The 21,515-nt window shown below is 40.0% G+C and overlaps 1 protein-coding gene across 5 annotated transcripts in view; it reads left to right on the forward strand.

Annotated features, from left to right (window-relative positions):
• TAOK1 (TAO kinase 1) overlaps positions 1-21,515 on the forward strand; it is a 174,660-nt gene that overhangs the window by 110,547 nt on the left and 42,598 nt on the right. For all 5 annotated transcript variants that reach the window (XM_051824586.3, XM_002718911.6, XM_070061154.2 and 2 more), the window contains 5 exons: positions 95-188; positions 2,184-2,265; positions 8,346-8,513; positions 11,564-11,767; positions 14,362-14,496. In XM_051824586.3, coding sequence (XP_051680546.1) covers positions 95-188; positions 2,184-2,265; positions 8,346-8,513; positions 11,564-11,767; positions 14,362-14,496 — 683 coding nt within the window. The remainder of the gene's footprint in view (positions 1-94; positions 189-2,183; positions 2,266-8,345; positions 8,514-11,563; positions 11,768-14,361; positions 14,497-21,515) is intronic.

Here is a 21,515-nt window from a genome sequence, read left to right on the forward strand (position 1 = left end):
TTAATAAAGTGGAAAAAATCATAGAAGTAGCATAGTTAAGTGCCTTTCCATAACAAGCACACGTTTTAATAGGAAAGTTTTATTTCTTTTACAGCGGAAAGAAAGCCTCCTTTATTTAATATGAATGCAATGAGTGCCTTATATCACATAGCCCAAAATGAATCCCCTACACTACAATCTAATGAATGGTGAGTATTGCTGAGAGATATATTGCTCAGTATTATATACATGAAATACTTTTTATAATCTGGTATCAAAATCATTTAATTTAAATTATGTAAAATGTATTAGCTGAAAACACATTAAAACAGGTTTATTTTCTCTTGTCAAGTCTGTATTTCATACTATATAGGAGTATATCATTCAGTTCAGAAAAAAATGGTAAATGATGTCATGGATGCAAAAAGTAGATTTTTACAAAAATTACCTTTCCTTTGAATTTTATGAGCATGTGTAACCCTAATAATAATAACAGCATTTATAAGTTTTTAAATTTATCTTATTTATTTAAAAGACAAATCTAGCGTCCACTGGTTCATTACCCAAATGCCTACAACAGCCAAGGCTGGGCCAGGATGAATCTAGGAGCTAGGAACTCCATGTAGGTCTCCCATATGGGTGGCAAGAACCCAACTATTTGAGCCATTACCTGCTACCTCTTAGGGTATACTTTACCAGAAAGCTAGAATTGGGAGCAGAGCCAGGAATTGAACCTAGGCACTCTGATTTGGGATGTGAGTATCCCAAGTAGTGTAATTGCTATGCCATGAATAATATTTTCTAATCATTAATATTTTATAACTAAAATATATATGTTGTCACAAAATATAGTGATCATTCCTTGGGAATGGTTTATAGTTTATATGTATAAAACATGAGTAAAATGATTTGACTTTATCATCATTGCCAGGTAATTAAAAACTTTTTGGGTATTGGTGCTATGGCATAATAGGCTAAGCCTCTGCCTGTGACACCAGCATCCCATATGAGTGCCAGTTTATGGCCCGGCTGCTCCTCTTCTGATCCAACTCTGCCTATGGCCTGGGAAAGCAGTAGAGGATGGCCCGAGTGCTTGGGCCCCTGCACCCACATGGGAGACCGAAGAAGCTCCTGGCTCCTGGCTCCTGGCTCCTGGCTTCAGATCAGCCCAGCTCTGCTGTTGCAGTCATCTGAAGAGTGAACCAGTGGATAGGCCTTTCTCTCTGTCTCTCCCTCTCTCTGTCTGTAACTCTACTTCTCAAATAAATAAATAAAGTCTTTTTAAAAAAGAGAATTTTGGGATCATTTTAATTCTGATTATAAGAGTTATTATCCTTATTGCTCTGATATCTCTTCTGTTCATTCATGCAAACTAATTTATGGAGAACAGACTGACAGTTTTAGGAAGTTAGGATTCTTATTATTAGGTAAAAAATTTTATTATAAAATTAATTCCTCAGATGTACCTAGCATTTGAAAATTTCTAGGGGAATATCTAGCATATTTATTAAATACTTTAAAATTTAAAAATATGAAGAGGCTTCCAGAAGTTCGGAGAGAACTGAAAAGATAATGCAAATTTTTAAAAAAGATTTATTTATTTATTTGAAAGGCAAAGATAAAGGGAGAAAATGGGGGGGGGGGGGCAGATATGGATCTTCCATCTTATTTACTGGCCAAATGGCTGTAACAGCTGGAGCTGGGCCACTTGGAAGCCAGAAGGATATAATCTGTTTTATTCCAAGATGATGTCTTAGATACTGTGTCCTCTGGAGGGGAGGAATTTTTTATTGTGCCCTCATGACCTAAACACCTCCCAGTACTGGTTGGGTTGGGGACTAAGTTTCACCAAGGATTCCAGACGACAAAAATCACTCAACTGTAACTTGGTACATCTAGATAATAAATGTGTTGAAATAAATGTGGAGTGAACTAGCAAATGAATGAGGCTCTGTGTCTAGTTCTCTTTACCTCTCAAAAAAAAAAAAAAGAGTTGTAACATTTAAATATGTGGGAGTGTGAGTTTTAACTAATCTGTTGAAGCTTATTTTTAGAAAATGATAAACGTTCACTTACTGCTTTAGATGGCTTTTTATAGACTTCCATAAAAATCTTTGATCTTCGCTCCTAGTACTCCCTTGATTTGTGGATGTGTTTTTAAAGGAAATAGCAATATGTTCACTTGATACTTTCCTTTACAATAGGTCTGATTATTTTCGCAACTTTGTAGATTCTTGCCTCCAGAAAATCCCTCAAGATCGTCCTACATCAGAGGAACTTTTAAAGGTCAGTTCTATTTTTCTTTGAAAAGTGATTAACTGCTTCTACCATATCTAGGTAGAATATGTGGTTAAATATTTAAAGTAGTACTAAACAGCGAAATATTTATATGTGCATGCAAGAATATATTCATGAGTTACCAATTTTTAATTCAAATGGAACAGTATCTTTCATAGTTGGTAAAACAGATTAGCATTGAATTTAATTTTTGTTTATTTAGAAAATATTTATTTATTTATTTATTTATAAGATTCTTTTTTATTTGAAAGGCATAGTTACAGAAAGGCAGAGGTAGAGAGAGAGAAAGAAGTCTTCTATCCATTGGTTCATTCCCCAAATGGCTGCAACAGCTGGGCTGATCTGAAGACAATAACCAGGAGCTTCTTTCGGATCTCCCATGTGCGTATAGGGGCCCAAGACTGGGCCACCTTCCAATGCTTTCCCAGGCCATAGCAGAGAGCTGGATCGGAAGTGGAGCAGCTGGGACTGCAGCTGGTGCCCATGTGAGATGCCAGCACTGCAGGCGGCAGCTTTACTTGTGCCAAGTGCAGGCTGAAAAAAATATTTACTTTCTTTCTCATTTGAAAGGCAGAGTGGGCCGGCGCCGCAGCTCACTAGGCTAATCCTCCGCCTTGCGGCGCCAGCACACCGGGTTCTAGTCCCGGTCGGGGCTCCGGATTCTGTCCCAGTTGCCCCTCTTCCAGGCCAGCTCTCTGCTGTGGCCAAGGCCAGGGAGTACAGTGGAGGATGGCCCAAGTGCTTGGGCCCTGCACCCCATGGGAGACCAGGATAAGTACCTGGCTCCTGCCATCGGATCAGCATGGTGCTCCGGCCGCAGCGTGCCGGTCGCGGTGGCCATTGGAGGGTGAACCAACGGCAAAGGAAGACCTTTCTCTCTGTCTCTCTCTCTCTCTCTCTCACTGTCCACTCTGCCTGTCAAAAAAAAAAAAAAAAAAAAAAGGCAGAGTGACAGGGAGAGACTGGGGTTGGGGGAGGAGAAAGAGATCTTCTATCTGCTGATGTTCGTTCCTCAAATGGCTGCAACAGCCAGGTCTGGATTAGACCAATGCCAGGAGTTAGGAACTCCAACCAGGTTTCCCACATGGGTGGCAGGGGCTCAAGCACTTGGGCCATCTTCCTGTGCTTTCCTGGGTGCATAAGCAGGAAGCTGGATTGAAACTAGACTAGCTAGGGCACATACTGGCACTATGACATGGGTTGCTGGTGTCACAGGCAGTGACTTAACCCTCTGTACATTACAACACTGGTCCCTGGATTTAATTTCATATCTGCCACACTTTATTGATCTGTCCAATATTAATATAATATGAAACCAATATAAATTATGTGATATATTTACATAAATATGTAAAAGAAAAGAAAGTATTGAAAGTGGATGTAATACTTTTGTTTCCTTTTTTGTAAATATGCTTTTCCAACTTAGCTTAGAAAATATTTTTAAAATTCTGTAAATTCTATTCAATTTTCAGCAGGCTTGGTTGTCTAATTTAAATACATAATTTCCACAAAAATTATTTCATTTGAATGTTGAACTTCTTAAGAATAGTAGTGTTGTGTTTATTGTAGTTCTTTTTTTTTTTTTTTTCTTTTTGACAGAGTTATAGACATTGAGAGAGAGAGATAGAGAGAAAGGTCTTCCTTCCGTTGGTTTACCCCCCAAATGGCTGCTACAGCTGGCGCGCTGCGCCAATCCGAAGCCAGGAGCCAGGTACTTCCTCCTGGTCTCCCATGGGGGTGCAGGGCCCAAGCACTTGGGCCATCCTCCACTGCCTTCCTGTGCCACAGCAGAGAGCTGGACTGGAAGAGGAGCAACCGGGACAGAATCTGGGGCCCGAACCGGGACTAGAACCCAGGATGCCAGTGCCGCAGGCTGAGGATTGGCCTAGTGAGCCATGGAGCCGGCCAATTATAGTTCTTATAACATCTAGATTAGATGTTAATTAGTTGGATTTTATTCTTTTTGTTACTCTAGGGAATCTCTTTGATTTTTTCATTGTAAGATTTAAGTAGACTATTTCTATACTAATATTTTAGAACTTTTAAAAAGTTTAACTTACCTTTATTTACACACATTAATTAAATCATGGCTAGAAAAATCTGATGGAAGCATTCATTTATGTGTTATTATTGAATATATATATATTTGGTAATACCACTTAGAAGCACAGTAAGTAAAAGAATAACATAAAAGTTAGTTATGCTTGGGGAATTCTAGGCAGAAAAGTCAGTCTCAAAAATGAGGGCCTGAGTAAATATACACTCACAGTAGCAACAGAAGTTTTAATATAGCTAAAGATTATGTTAGTAAATAATAAATGAGACCTATATGTAAAAAACTATCAAACTTAGAAATATAAGAAAACTAAATATTTTTTAAATTAAGGCAAAATGACTATACACTTATACACTAAGACAAAAGGCAAAATGTGACTGGCTTTTTACATTTGCCCATTACAGACAAAAAACTTAAAACTCTTAAAGTAATAATCTAGCCCAACAAGGTCAGTTATTTGGTGATTAGATCCTGAGTCTTTATATAGTAACCATTTGCCTAAACTACAGTGTATATTTTTTGCAGTCTTGTTTGAAATGTTAGGAAGTATCTTATCAAGAACTCATTTTGCCTAATTACATTTCTATCACAGTCCATCATAATGAAAAAAATTAATATTAAACAATTTTAATATATGAAGTTCCTTATCAGAATTAAATATTGGAGATATCCATCCAGAATTATGTTGACAGCTAAATAATTTTGGCACAGGCATTTAGTGAAATATCGTAGAGGTATTATGTTGATGAGTTTGAAATAGCAACACTGATTACAGTGGAAATAGATTAAAATATTGTATAGTGACAACTCTTTCTTTAAAAAAATTGTTTTTAATTTATTTGAAAGGCAGAGTTACAGAGAAAGAGAGAGAGATATCCTTCATCTGCTGGTTCACTCCCCAAATTGCTGCGATGGCCAGGGCTGGGCCATGCTGAAGCCAGGAACCTGGAACTTCATCTTGGTCTCTCATGTAGATGTAGGGGCCCAAGGACTTGGGTCATCTTTTGCTACTTCCCCAGGCTCGTTAGCAGGAATCTGTATTAGAAGTGTAGCAGCCAGGACTCAAAAGCAGTGGACATATAGGATACTGGCTTAACTCAGCCCCTATTGAAAACTTTCTGCATAGAGAAGAAATAAATTTGAACTAACAGAAGTTAAGAATTCAAGGATATTTCATGAAACTTAAGTGAGGGCAGATGTCTTTCTGTAATTTCTAGGGTAATTCAATGTAACAATGATAACTCTAAAGGTCTGGCATTGTGGTACATACAGTGAGTTAAGCCGTCACTTGCAAGCCAGCATCCCTTATTGGAGTACTTATTCAAGTCTTGGTTGTTCTGCTTCTAACCTAGTTCTCTGCAAATACACCTGGGAAAGAAGTGGATGATGGCCCAATGTGGCACAGCCAGTTAAACCTATTTCCTACAATATCCCATGGGAGCACCAGCTTGAATTCTAGCTCCTCCACTTCCAATCCTTGCTTCGGCATGGCCTAGCTCTGGCTGTTTTGGCCATTTGGGGAGTGAGCCAGCTGATAGAAGATCTCTCTTCTTCTGTCTTTCCTCTCTCTCTCTGTGTGTGACTCTGCCTTTCAAATAAATAAATCTTTAAAAAAAAAAAGATTTTATGAAATTTGTGGAAGAAAGGGTTTTGTGCAGCAATTAAAGACCATGCTTACAATGTTCACATCACATATTGGTGTGCTTCAGTTCATGTGCAGCTTTGCCCCTGATTCTAGCTTCCTGCTAATGCACACCCTGGAAGGCAGCAAGTGATGGCTCAAGTTTGGATCCCTACCACCCATGTGGGAAACTTGGATTAAGTTCTGAGCTCCTGGCTTCAGCCTGGCCTGGCTCTGGCTGTTGCATGCATTTGGGGAGTGAACAAGCAGATGGAAGATCTCAATCTGCACCCACGTGGGAGACCTGGAAGAAGCTCCTGCCTGCTGGCTTCAGATCAGCCCAGCTCTGGCTGCTGTGGCCATCTGGGGAGTGAACCAATAGATGGAAGACCTTTCTTTTCTGTTTCTCCCTCTCTGTCTGTAACTCTACATCTCAAGTAAATAAATAAAAAATCTAAAAAAAATTTAATGACGATCAGAAATACAATTAATATAATACATTTATACAATTATATAGTAAATATCAGAAGTATAATATAGTTAGGCTGGCGCCGGGCTCACTGAGCTAATCCTCTGCCTGCAGCACTGGCATCCCGGGTTCTAGTCCCTGTTGGGGTGCCGGTTCTGTCTCGGTTGCTCCTCTTCCAGTCCAGCTCTCTGCTGTGGCCCGGGAAGGCAGTGGAGGATGGCCCAAGTGCTTGGGCCCTGCACCCACATGGGAGACCAGGAGGAAGCACCTGGCTCCTGGCTTCAGATCGGTGCAGTGCGCTGACCGTAGCAGCCATTTAGGGGGTGAACCAACGGAAGGAAGACCTTTCTCTCTGTCTCTCTCTCTCACTGTCTAACTCTGCCTGTCAAAAAAAAAAAAAGTATAATATACTTAGATAGCTGTATGTTATAGGCATTATTCATTATAGGATTGTAACTCTAGGTTCTGACCAAGGATACATTTGTAGTAATTAAGAAAAAAAGTTCCATGGGGCTGATGTTATGGCATAGCAGGTTAAAGCTACCACATGCAATTCTGGCTTCACATAGGAGTGCATATTTGAGTCTTGACTGCTCTACTTCTTTTTTTTTTTTTCTTAAGGATTTATTTATTCAGGGGCTAACATGTGGTGCAGCAGTTTAACACCCTGGCTAGAAACACCAGCATTCCATATGGGTGCCGGTTTGAGACCTGGCTGCTCTGCTTTTGATCCAGCTCTCTGCTATGGCCTGGGAAAGCAGTGGAGGATGGCCCAAGTCCTTGAGCCCCTGCACCCATGTGGGAGACCCAGTAGAAGTTCCTGGCTCTTGGTTTCGGATTGGCGCAGCTTCGGTCGTTGCGGCCAATTGAGGAGTGAACCATTGGATAGAAGACCTCTCTCTCTCTCTGCCTCTCCCCTCTGTGTAACTTTGACTTTCAAATAAGTAAATAAATCTTTAAAAAAAAAAAAAAAACCTATTGGAAACAGAAAAGCCAAAGAGAACATATCTTCATTAAAAAAATTTATTTATTTATTTGAATGTCAGAGTTACACAGAGAGAGGAGGAGAGACAGAGAGAGGTCTTCTATCTGCTGGTTCACTCCCCAATTTGTCACAACGGCCAGAGCTGTGCCGATCCGAAACTAGGAGCCAGGAGCTTCTTCTGGGTCTCCCACATGGGTGCAGGGGCCCAAGGACTTGAACCATCTTCTTTTGCTTTCTCAGGCCATAGCCGAAAGCGGGATCAGAAATGGAGCAGCTGGGTCTCGAACCAGCGCCCTTATGGGATGCTGGCACTACAGGTGGCGTTTTAACCCACTATGCCACAGTGCCAGCTCCAACCGCTCTACTTCTGATCCAGCTTCCTACAGATGTGCCTGGAAGAGCAGCAGGAGATGGCCCAAGTACTTAGGCCCCTCCCACCCATGTGAGGAGACCTGTAAGGAGTTCCAGGCTCCTGGATTTGTCCTCTCACAGCTCCTGCCATTGTTGCCATTTAGGGAGTGAACCAGCAAGTAGAAGATCTCTCTCTGTTTATCTCAAACTGTGCCTTTTGAATAAATGCAAAGTAAATCTTTTCAAAAAGCAAAAAAGAAAAGCAGAGTGAGAGAGAGACACTCAAATGGCCACAATAGTCAGGGTTGTGCTGGGCGGAAGCCTGGAGCCCAGAGCTTCATCTGTTTCTTACATGTGGTTGTAGGGACCAAAGCACTTGGGCCATCTTCCACTGCTTTTCCAGGCACGTTAACAAGGAGCTGGATTGGAAGAGGAGCATCTGGATCTCTAACCAGCACCAATATGGGATGTTGCAGGTGGTGACCTAACCTGCTGTGCCGACCTTCTAACTCTGCCTTTCAAATAAATCAGTCTTTAAAAACGAAAAAGAAGTTCCAACCTGACCTTTACCTTTTGCCCTCTTCAGCACATGTTTGTTCTTCGGGAGCGCCCTGAAACAGTGTTAATAGATCTCATTCAAAGGACAAAGGATGCAGTAAGAGAACTGGACAATCTTCAGTATCGAAAGATGAAGAAACTCCTTTTCCAGGAGGCACATAATGGACCAGCAGTAGAAGCACAGGAAGAAGAAGAGGTAGTACCTTAAAAAAGACTAAAATATTGAATTCTTTTTATTGTTCTTTCCTTAAGTAACTTGCCCTTCCATGAATTTGCCTTTTGCATCATCAGTGTGTGTATTTTCTCTCTTTTTTTTTTTTTTTTTTTTGACAGGCAGAGTAGACAGAGAGAGAGAGAAAGAAAGTTCTTCCTTCCGTTGGTTCACCCCACAAATGGCCGCTATGGCCAGCGCTGTGCCGATCCAAAGCCAGGAGCCAGGTGCTTCTTCCTGGTCTCCCATGTGGGTGCAGGGCCCAAGCACTTGGGCCGTCCTCCACTGTACTCCCTGGCCACAGCAGAGAGTTGGACTAGAAGAGGAGCAACCAGGTCAGAATCCAGCACCCCAACCAGGACTAGAACCCAGGGTGCTGGCGCCACAGGCGGAGGATTAGCCTAGTGAGCTGCGGGGCTGGCCCCAAGTGTATTTTCTTAATACTGGTCCTACAAGATCCCTGTCTTTATGTTAGATCACAAGCTCTAAAACCTAACCCCTTTTTGATGCATACTCTCATAGTAAGTGTACTGAGAAGGCTTTTTTTTTTTTTTTAAAGAAACATATTCAGCTATTTAATCTGATCCTTATCAAATTTATTGGCCACAGAGCCCTTTTTGATTAAATTATCTAGTTCCTTACAACATGTTTTTCGAAGTTCTTGAAATTACTGACTCTGAAAGGTGACTTTACTCAAAGAGAAGTTGTTAGAAACTTACACATACTCTAATGTGTCATCAAGACTACTTGATTCCTTTTAGTTCTACATAATTTAATTCCATCTATACTATTATAAAATGTTCATTTTACAGATGAAGGAAGCAGCCTTCAGAGTGTTTAATTAGTTGTCAGCAGACACACATGAATTCAAATTTATCTTTCTGGTTCTGCAGGCTAACTTTTATGTTGCCTTTTAAGTAGAGTATAAATACAGATTTATAAAAAAATTATAGAATTTCCTCACAAGGAAATATGCAAATAAAGTTTACTAAATGGGAAATTATCTTTTATTTTCCTAATAGTTTGTTTTCTTTGTGCCATCAGAGTTCTACATCTTTGAGTTTTTTGGTTGCTTTCTAGTAAGACATCACTTTGTATTCTGAAACAGTACACAATAGTTACTTTACTTTTCAATAGCATTAAATAATTAATGAAGTATAAAATATAAAACTGTTAACAGTTTTTATTTTTAGTAATTGACAAAAAATTAGAATTTTTCATGTCTGAAATAAGTGATAAAGTTATAGTATTAAAATTCTCTGTGATTGAATTTTTAACGATTTATTTATTTATTTGAAAGAATTACACAGAGGCCAGTGCCGTGGCTCACTAGGCTAATCCTCTGCCTGTGGCGCCGGTACTCCAGGTTTTAGTCCCGTTTGGGGCACCGGTTCTGTCTTGGTTGCTCCTCTTCCAGTCCAGCTCTCTGCTGTGGCCTGGGAAGGCAATGGTGGATGGCCCAATGCTTGGGCCCTGCACCCACATGGGAGACCAGGAGGAAGTACCTGGCTCCTGGCTTCGGATGGGTGCGGCGCACCGGCTACAGTGGCCATTGGAGGGTGAACCAACGGCAAAGGAAGACCTTTCTCTCTCTCTCTCTCTCTCTCTCTCTCTCTCTCTAACTCTGCCTGTCAAAAAATAAATAAATAAATACATATTTTTTTAAAAAATTTAAAAAAAAAAAAAAGTTACACAGAGAGAGAAGGAGAGGCAGAGAGAGAGGTCTTCCCTCCACTGATTCACTCCCCAGTTGGCCACAACATCCAGAGCTGTGCTGATCAGGAACCAGGAGCTTCGTCTAGGTCTCCCACATGGGTGCAGGGGCCTAAGCCCAAGGACTTGGGCCATCTTCTACTGTTTTCTCAGGCCATAGCAGAAAGCTGGATCAGAAGTGGAGCAGCCAGGACTCAAACCAGCGCGCATATGGAATGCCAGCACTGCAGGTGGTGGCTTTACCCACTATGCCACCATTCTGGCCCCTGTGATTAAATTTTTAACAAGTCTCTGTTAGGCTATGGGTATAAGAAAAATAAAAAGTCTCTTTAAAGTCCCTTTATACATATACCACATGTCTGTATTTATTATAAATTCTGTGTATATTACTGATTTCTGGTATGGTAAGAGTATTAGAATATTGGTGCCCAGAAATCATGGCTACTTGGTTACTTCAGGAAATTGTTACTTTAAAAAAAAATATTAATTTATTTGAAAGTCAGAGTTACAGAGAAAGGAGGAGAGATTTCTGTCTACTGTTTCACTCCTCACATGGCTTCACCTGCTGGGGTTGGACCAGGCTGAAACCAGGAGCTTGGAACTCCTTCCATTTCTTCTGCATCAGTGGCTGGGACCCAGGTACTTGGGTTGTCTTTCACTGCTTTCCCAGGCACATCAGCAGGGAGCTGAATCAGAAGCCGAATAGCTGGGACTTGAACCAGCACTGATATGAGATGCAGATATCCCAGGTGACAGCTTAGCCCCTGTGCTACAACACTGGCTCCTGGTAACTTGTTCTTGTGATTGTGTTTGAATATTACATAGATATGTAATATGTAATTCTTAGTTTATGATAGATATGAATTAAAATTAAATTATTTGGTGGTAGAAAGGTAATCTAAAGACTATTTTCAGAAAAAAAGGAAGAATCTACTAAAGAAAGGCTTTGTAAAAATGTAATAGCATTTATAGCTTTTTTTCTAAAGGAGGAATTTGTGTTAACTGAGAATCATTAAGCCATAGCAGAATCTATATAGCCAATGGGATGTGTTGTGGATACTATACTTTGGAAATCATCCAAAACTGATCAACTGACTTTAAACAGTTGGATGAACTTATTTGTTATTTACTTGTTGATCGTTTTTATTTGTTATCAATCAACTAACAGTTGCTAAACTTCCTGATCTTGAGAAAAATATTTCTCACAACAGATCTCAAATTTTCTTTTAATGATTGTGTGCCATGTAGTGTGCTAGTTGTTTATACAAACAAGAATGCAGAAGAGATACAGATGATTGAACCCTATTCTCTTTTTCTGTTAGGAACAAGATCATGGTGTTGGCCGGACAGGAACAGTGAATAGTGTTGGAAGTAATCAGTCTATTCCTAGTATGTCCATCAGTGCCAGCAGCCAAAGCAGTAGTGTTAACAGTCTTCCAGATGCCTCAGATGACAAGAGTGAGCTAGACATGATGGAAGGAGACCACACAGTGATGTCTAACAGTTCTGTCATCCATTTAAAACCTGTGAGTATTTTGATTTTGGTGAAAAGATTTCAATTTTAACAAATTTTTTGTCTGGTTATTCTAAGAGAAAGAGGTTGTCTTTTTACTTTGAAGTTTCAGAATTTTGGAACTTATTTTATCATTAAAGATTTCTTTATCTGAAAGAGTTACAGAGCAAGAAAGAGAGACAGACACAGACAGACAGAAATAGTCCACCATTGGTTCACTACCCAGATAGTTGCAAAGGCCTGGACTAGGCCAGGCTTAAACGAGAATCCAGGAGCTTCATCCGGGTTTCCTATGTGGGTGGCAGGGGCCCAAAACATTTGGATTATCTTCCTCTGCTTTTCCCAGGCCATTAGCAGGGAGCTGAATCAGAAGTGGAACATCCAAGATTCAAACTGGTGCCCATATTTTATACCATTGTTCTAGGCTGTGACTTTACCCCCTGCCTCACAATGCTAGCCTCAAGAAGTTTGGAGCATTTTGAAAAAATTATCTACATTTGGAAAACTAAGATTTTGAGGATACAAAAAGAATGTGGAGCTGTCTTAAAATCTTAGAAGATGAAATACAGCAATATTGTGTTGTATAATATTTGAATGTGGAAAATAAGATATTAAAAATAAGATTGTTAACATGTGAAATTCATAGTAATGGTATCTTTTGAGGAGTGGGAAAAAGAGTTGAGATGGTTGATGATGAAAAGTGACTTTTGCATTATCCATAATATTTACATTTTTAATATAAAATAAAGTGTAACTGGAAAATGACAAATTGTGGTCTTAGGAAATGTAAGTGCTTGCTATATTTGCAGTTTTGAGTGAGAAATTTTAAGTTTTCTCAAAAATACTAGAAAGTTGGGTAACTCTTAGATTCCTTTTTGAACTTCACAGCTTTCAGTATTATCTAAAAAGTTTTTAGACACAGTAGCTAAAAGTGGAAATAATGCAGATGTCATATACATATAAATAAGCAAATTTTGACATATGTGTCCGATGGATTATTACTCAGCTATAAAAAAGAATGAAGTTCTGTTACTTGTTGTGATATGGATGAATCTCAGAAATATGCTAAGTAGTATAAACCAGACACAAAAGGACATAGTATATAATAAACATTTAACTTGTCTGGAATAGACAAATTCATAGAAATAGAAAGCAATTTACTGATTACCAGCGGTTGTGTGAAGACTGAGATAGAGAATTATTGCTAATGGATAAAGTTTTTATTTGGGGTAATGACAGGCTTTAGAAATAGAGCTCATGGTTGTGTAGCACTGAGAATCTAATTACCACCACTTAAAATGGCAGATCTCTTGTTTTACTACGCGCGCGCACACACACACACACACACACACAGACATACATACATACATATACATATGTGCTCAAAAGCTATTAGGAATGATTTGGTTAAGTGATACTATTATTTAGGGCAAAGCCATGTTTAGTTTGTATATTCTTAGCCAATAGAATCAATCATAAAACAAAGTTGTTTCCACAATTAGTTCATTGCTGCTTAGCTGACTTCATCTTCATGTAAGGACCTGAGGTACACAAAGACATTAGCCCTTAAATTTTTTAAGTGTTTAATTATTTGAGAGGCAGAGAGACAGAGCTCCCATCCGTTGATTCACTACCTGAATGCCATCCACTGACAGGGATGGGCCAGCCAGGAGCCAGGGAACTCAGGTCTTTTACGTGTGGCAGGGAATCAATGACCTGAGCCATTACCAGTTGTCTTCCAGGGTGTACTTGGAATCAGGAGCTAAGATTTGAATCTAGGTACTCAGATATATATGCCAGTGTCCCAACCAGCAACTTAGCCACTAGACCCAATGCTCACCCTTGCTTTGAAAAATTTTTTTTACATTTATTTTTTTATTGCTTATCTTGAACAGACAACAAAAGTATTATAAAGAAAAATTGCTTGTGAAATCCAAGTGCCTTTGAGTAGTTTATCAATATTAGTTAGAATTTTGGCTACATGTTTTATTATCTTTGTTTTAAAGTTATATTAAAGCATTTCAGTTTTGCATGTAAAGAATAGGATATTAATCTAGCCTTGCATATTTTCAAATCCTCAATTTTTGTACTGTTTCATTCACTATGGAAATTTTTAAAAAATTTATTGTATTTATTTGAAAGACAGCAGAGTTAGAGAGATACATCTTTGATCTGCTGGTTCACTCCCCAAATGGCCACAATGGTTGAGGCTGGGCCAAGCCAAAGCCAGGAGCCAGGAGTTTCATCCAGGTCTCTCATTTGGGTGTAGATGCCCAAGCACTTGGGCCATCCTCTGCTGCTTTCCCAGGCACATTAGCAGGGAGCTGGATTGGAAGTGGAGCAACTGGGACTCAAACCAGGGCCCATATGGGATACTGGTGCTGCGAGTGATGACTTAACCTACTAAGGCGCAGTACCAGTCACAGAAATAATTTTTCGTAATTCTAATTATGTTGAAAGTAAAAGACAGCATTCCCATGTTTTATTTTTGCTTTTTAAAATTATGTCTTTGAAATTTATTGATCAAGTTGTTTTTTGATTCTAATTTCTATGAAGATTCAAACTGTGTTTTTCACCTTACATAATGTTGTCTCTTTCTTTGTACAGGAGGAGGAAAATTACAGAGAAGAAGGAGATCCTAGAACAAGAGTATCAGATCCACAATCTCCACCCCAAGTATCTCGTCACAAATCACACTATCGTAATAGAGAACACTTTGCTACCATACGGACGGCATCACTGGTATGTACTATTTCTCTCTTGGACTATATATATATAGTTACATACCCAAATAGAACTATAACTCTTTTAAATTGGGGACTTTTGTAAAACATTCATTTAACATTTAAGAGAGAAATGTGTGCAGAGCACTCTGAGACATGTTAAACTAATACCTAATAGATTGATATATGTTAAATGCTTGAGAGAGAGACAGAGTGCTAAATAGAAATTCAGATAATTTTTGATTTGGAAAGTAAAGGAAATACTTATGAAACAAATAGTTTAAGTGTTTGCAATTAGTATATTTTAGCCATAGGGAGAGGGAAATATGTGTGAGGTTAACCAGACAGAAGAGACTGTTTGAAAATGGCAGGCATTTGATATATTCTAAATGTCATTCTGATTTCTCAAATAAGAGTACTTTTTGCCCATTACAAACTTATTATAGTGGAATACTCAAAACCTTGATCTGTCAAGATGGTAAGTAGAATAAACGCATGTTAAAGGATACTAGGGGTAGAAAGCAGGTATATTAAGGTTATCATACAAAAAGTAGGCTATTAGAAAATGTAACAGAAAGCATAATAAATGAAAGTTTTCTGATTTATCAATTCCCTAATGAGCAGATTTTTATAAATCCCATGCTGTGGCCCGTGAATTTGTATGATACATGGACTGAGGAATATAGTCCCCCACATTAGTCAGGTTATCTCTTTTGTTCTTCAACATGTAAATAATGTTTTAAACAGAACAAATGACAAAGATTGCTTAATTTTGTCCTTGTCTCTATTTTGATAAATACCTACTGTGGGACCAGCTCTAGGGAAAAACTCTTGGTGACTTAGCATATATTAAATGTTTCCCAAGCAAATTTTGGCTTCTTCAAATTAAGAACACATATAAGTTATTGATATGATAAATCAAAAATGAGGACAAGATTTATATCCTTAAGCCACCTAATTCCATTGATTTTGAGTAAAATATAGAGTATAGATTGTTATACAAATAAGTATAGCTGTATTTTTTTTTTTTTTAGGATATCCAGGGCTTTATTTTATAATGCAGAGGCCATACCATGGCCCCAACCCCACTTTTTAAATGTTTATCACTCTAGGAAACCCAGAAATCCCCTTCATGACCTTTTGAAGATCATTGAACTGGAAAATTATACCCTTATTTCTCTTAAACAGATCAATATATAGTTGTATTATTGAATACATATTATGTACCATAATTCATTTTATGTTTTTCTGCCTTGGAATTACATCATACAATTTAATGAACATATCTTTAGTATTCAAATAGAAGAGTGTTTGTTTGTTTGTTTGTTTTTGGCAGGCAGAGTTAGAGAGAGAGACAGAGAGAAAGGTCTTCCTTCCGTTGGTTCACCCCACAAATGGTTGCTATGGCTGGCGCGCTGCATTGATCCGAAGCCAGGAACCATGTGCTTCCTCCTGGTCTCCCATGCGGGTGCAGGGTCCAAGCACTTGGGCCATCCTCCACTGCCTTCTCGGGCCACAGCAGAGAGCTGGACTGGAAGAGGGGCAACCGGGCAGAATCCGGCGCCCCAACCAGGACTAGAACCCGGAGTGCCGGCGCCACAGGCAGAGGATTAGCCTCGTGAGCCGCGGCGCCGGCAAGAGTTTTTTATTTAAAAACTTCATTTATTTATTTGAAAGTCAGAGTTACAAAGAGAGAGAGAGAGTCTTCCATCCGCTGATTCACTCCCCAGATGGCCACAGCAGCTGGAGCTGCACCGATCCAAAGCCAGGAGCTAGGAGCTTCTTCCATGTCTTCGATGCAGGTGCAGGGGCCCAAGAACTTGGGCCATCTTTTACTGCTTTCCCAGGCCATAGCAGAGAGCTGGATCAGAAGTGGAACAGCCAGGTCTGAACCGGCATCCATATGGGATGCTGGCACTGCAGGCCAGGGCGTTAACCCGCTGCGTCATAGTGCCGGCCCCAGATAGAAGAGTTTTTAAAATTCTACACAGTTGCATTAACCATCACCTAAAAAAAAGTTACATCAAATTTCTGTCATCTGGGGCCAGTTTTGTGGTGTAGTGGGTGGGCCAGCATCCCATAATTGCATTAGTTTGAATCCTCCTCTGCTTCTGATCTAGCTCCCTGCTAATTTGCTTTGGGAAGCTAGTGGAGGATGGCCCAGATTCTTGAGCCCTTGTACCCATGTGGGAGACCCAGAAGAAGCTCCTGGCTTTCTCTCTCTCTCTCTCTCTCTGTAACCTCTGCCTTTCAAATACATAGATCTTTAAAAAAAAAAAAAAAAAAACTATCATCCCAGGAAGTTCTCTCTCTCTTTTATAATATTTAGTTTTATTTATTTGAAAGGCAGATTTATAGGGGCATGGAAGGGTAGACAGAGAGAGAGGTCTTCCATTCGCTGGTTCACTCTCCAAATAGGCACAGTGACCAGGTTTCTTCTGGGTCACCCACATGGGTGCAGAGGTCTAAGCACTTGGGCTGTCCTCTGCTGCTTTCCCCAGGCACATTAGCAGGGAGCTAGATTGGAAGTAGGGCAACCAAGACTTGAACCTGCACCCATATGGGATGCCAGCATTGCAGGCAATGGCTTTAACCTGGTACACCACCATGCCAGCCCTCTAAAAGGTTCTCTTTTATAGTCCTGTTTAGTCAGTTCTTCACTTCTGCGACTATCATTTTGTGTTTCTTCACTCTTGTTTGTTTTAAATATTCTTGGATTTTGTATCGGTGGAATCAAACAGAATATGCTTTTGGGTATCTGCCTTATTTAGCTCAGATTAATGTTTTTGACATCTGTTTTGTATGTTATTCAAAGTTCAGTCTTATTTATACTATAAACAGTTTCTCATTTTTTGATTATAATAGAATTTATATATATTTTTTTCTATTGATGAACATTTAATTTGTTTTCCATCTGGGGAGAGACAGAGAGATCCTCCAGCTGTCAATCTATGTCCCAAAAGGCCACAATGGCCGCAGCTGGGACAGACTCTAGCAGGGAGCCAAGAACTCCATCCAGGTCTCACGTATGAGTGGCAAGAACCTAAGTACTTGGGCCATCATCTACTGCTTCCCTTGTGCATTAGCAGGAAGCTGGATTGGAAGTGTAGAATAACTGGAACTTGAATCAGGTACTCACAGGTGTCCCAAGCAGTGGGTTAACCCATTGCAACACTACACCCACTCCTGTTGTTTTGCAAAGATTTATTATTTATTTGGAAGACAGAGAGAAGTCTTTTACCCACTAATTCACTCCCCAAATTTTCACAACTTCCAGGGCTGAGCCAGGCCAGAGACTGGAACCTGGAACAACATCTGGGTCTCCAAATGAGTCGGCAGGAACCTAAGTATTTCAGCCATAGCCAGCAGCCTTCCTGCTTCATCACCAGGAAGCTGGAATCAGAAGTGGAACTGGGACTCAAATATGGCTTGCAGGCATCCCAAGTGACATCTTAGCTAAATGCCTACCCCAGTGCTATATTCTTTACCAACTTTTTGTGTGAACATGGTATTTTAATTTCCTTTAGTAAATTCCTAAGGATAGAATTACTGGATAATAGGATATATGTATGTTTAGCTTTATCAGAACGTGTCAGTTATCAAAAACTAGTTGTACTGTTTCACATACCCATTACCAAAGCATAAGAGTTACAGTTGGTCAACATCCTCTCCCAACATTTGATGTTATCAGTCTCATATTTTAGCCATTCTAGTGGGTGTGAAATAGAATGTCATTGTGATTTTAATTGGCAGTTCTTTATAACTAAAGATGTCATTTTTTATTCTACTTATTATCAGTTCATACTTTAAGTTTTTTTATTTATTTGAAAGACACACATACACACACAGGATAGGGAGGGAGGCAGGAGGGGAGATCTTCCATCTAGTTCACTCTCAAAATGCCCACAACAGCTGGGGCTGGATCAGGCCAAAGCCAGAAGCCTGGAACTCAGTCTGTGTCTCCCACATTGCTAATAAAGATCCAATTACTTGAACCATCACCTGCTATCCCCCAAGGTGTGCATTGACAGGACGCTTGATTGGAAGCACAGCAGGGCTTCAAACCCAAGCACTGTGATGTGGGACACAGATGTCCTAAGCAGAGTCTTAAATGGTTTGCCACATCGCCTGCCCCTCATATATCTTTTTTAATGAAACATATTTGTAAGTCTTTTGTTGGACCGTTTATCTGGTTTTGTTTGTTTTTTCTATTTGGGAGACAAAGCAAGCAAGATAGAAAACTCCCACTGGTTCACTACCCAGATGTCAGTAATGGCCAGGGCAAGGGTGTAGAGAACAAATTTAGGTGCTAATGGCTCAGTCTAGGTCTCCCATGCAGTGGTAGGATCCCAACTCCTTGAGCCATCACTGCTGCATCCCAGCATCTGCATTACCAAGAAAGTGAAATTAGGAAGCAGAGAACCAGGCTCTCATATTTGAAACTCAGTGTGGGACTGATGTCTCCTCACCAGCAGCTTGGTCTCTAGACCAAATGCTTGCCCATTCATCTTTTTTTGATGCACAGAAACTTTTTTTTTTTTTTTTTAAGATTTATTTTATTTAAGAGGTACAGTTAAAGAGAGAGAGGAGAAACGGAATCTTCCATCTGCTGGGTCACTCCCTAGATGGCCTCAATGACCAGGGCTGGACCAGATTAAAGCCAGGAGCTTCTTCCAGGTCTCCCACTTGGGCCATCCTCTGCTGCTTTGCCAGGTACATTAGCAGAGAACTGGATAGGAAGTGGAGCAGCCAGAACTCAAACTGGCATCCATATAGGTTGCCAGTGGCACACGCAGTAGGTAAACCTGCTATAGCACAATGCCTGCCCCAGGAGCTTTTTTAATATGGTCTGGATACAAATACTGCATCCCATATACATCTTAAAAATATTTTTTCTCCGTCTGTAATTTACCTGTTCCTTCTCTACTGTTTTGAATGATAAATTAAACATTTACATTAAGTTTGAGGGGCCAGTGCTGTGGCATAGAAGGTTAGGCCTCCTCCTGCATTGTTGGCATCCCATATGGGTGTATTTAACTGCAATAAAAAAGATTGTGAAAAGTAATCCATTTTAAACAACCCAATTTAAAATTAGGCAAAGGACTTGAACAGACATTTCTCTAAAGAAGATATACAATGGGCCAGCATTGTGACATAGTGGGTTAAGCTGCCACCTGCCACACTGGCATCCCATATGGGTACCCTTTCGGGTTCCAGCTACTCCACTTCCAATCTAGCTCCCTCCTAATGTGCCTGGGAAGGCAACAGAAGGTAGCGTAAGCCCTTGGATCCCTGTACCCACATGGGAGACCGAGAACAGGCTCCTGGCTTCAGCCTGCCCCAGCCCTGACCATTGTGGCCATCTAGGGAATGAACCAGCAGAAGGAAGACCTCTCTCTCTCTCTGCCTTGCCTTCTCTCAAATAAATGAAATAATTCTTAAGAAAAAAAAAAAGATACACAAATGGAAAAGGAACACATGAAAATATCAGTAGTTATTAGAAAAATGCAACTTAAAACCTAATGAGGCACCACTGCACACCCACTAGAATGCCTGTACTTAAAAGAAAACAAGATGAGAGGTATTGTAGCGCATATGTAATTCTTAAACATTGCTAGTCAAATGGGTTAGCCACTGCTGAAAAGTTAATGATTTCTCAGAAAGTTAAACATAGTTTCTGTATGACTCAACAATTTTACTCCTAGATATATACCCAAAAGAATTTAAAACATTATCAAAAGGATGAAAGACAGCAAGTGTTGGCAAGAGTGTAGAGAAAAGGGAACTCTTGTATATTGTTGTATAGCCTTTATGGAAAACAGTAAGGAGATTCCTCAAAAAACTAAAAATCGAATTACCATATGATCCTTTAATCCTGCTCCTGGGTATATATCCAAGAAACTGAAAGCAATATGTAGAAGGGATATCTATGTTCCCTTGTTTATTGTAGCATTATTCACGATAGCCAAGATAGGGAAATCAGCCTAAATGGCCATCACCAGATGAATAAATAAAGAAAATGTGGTATGTATATATACATACATAAAGTAGAATATTGTTCTACCTTAAAACGGGGGGCGGGGGGTGGAGATGAGGCTGGAGTTATGTAATGCCAGCATCCCTGTCAGTGCACCAGTTCAAGTCCTGCTTCTGACCCAGCTCGCTGCTAGTGCTCCTGGGAAAGCAGCAGAAGATGGCCCAAGTACTTGGGGCCCTACCGTCCTAGTGGGAGACCCAGATAGCATTCCTAGCTCCTTGCTTCAGCCTAGCCCAGCATCAGCTGTTGCCGCCATTTGGGGATTGAATCAGCTGATAGAAGATTTCTCTCTCTCTCTCTCTCTCTCTCTCTCTCTCTCTCTGTTTCTTCCTCTCTGTTACTCTGCCTTTCAAATAAGTAAATCTTAAAAGAAAAAAATGTGGGTGGGGGAATCTTGTCATTTGCAACCTCACAGATGAATCTAGAGGAAACTATGCTAAGTGAAATAAGCTAGGCACATAAAGACACATCTAAAAATCTAAGAAAACTAACTCCTGGTTAGAGAGAATAGAATGATCATTACCAGAGGCATTGTATATTTTAATAATAGAATTTTAATAGTAATATTCTAAATTAAAAAAAAAAATTTGAAAAGGGCAGATGTTTGGCCTGTGGTTAAGACACTTGTATTCCCTATTGGAGTGCCTGGGTTCAAAGCCTGCATCTAGTTCCTGAATCAAGCTTTCTGTCAATGTAGGCCCTAGAAGCAGTGATGATGGCTCAGGTAATTCCTGCCACTCATGTGGGATACCTGAATTGAATTCCTGGCTCCTGGCTTCGCCTCCAGCCACGGACCACTGGGGGCATTTGGGAAGTGAACTACTAGATATGACCATTCTAGTCTCTTTGTCTCTGTCCTTCTGCCTCTCAAACAATTAAAAGCTCAAATTCAGACAACTGCACATATGCTCATGTTCATAGCAACACTTTTCACAGTAGTCAAAAGGTATAAACAACACAAATTCCTATCAGTGGATTAAAAAATTAAACACACAATGGAA

This window comes from Oryctolagus cuniculus, chromosome 17, assembly GCF_051225735.1.
Source record: "Oryctolagus cuniculus isolate XC-2025 breed Fujian yellow rabbit chromosome 17, ASM5122573v1, whole genome shotgun sequence".
Taxonomy (NCBI): Eukaryota; Metazoa; Chordata; class Mammalia; order Lagomorpha; family Leporidae; genus Oryctolagus; species Oryctolagus cuniculus.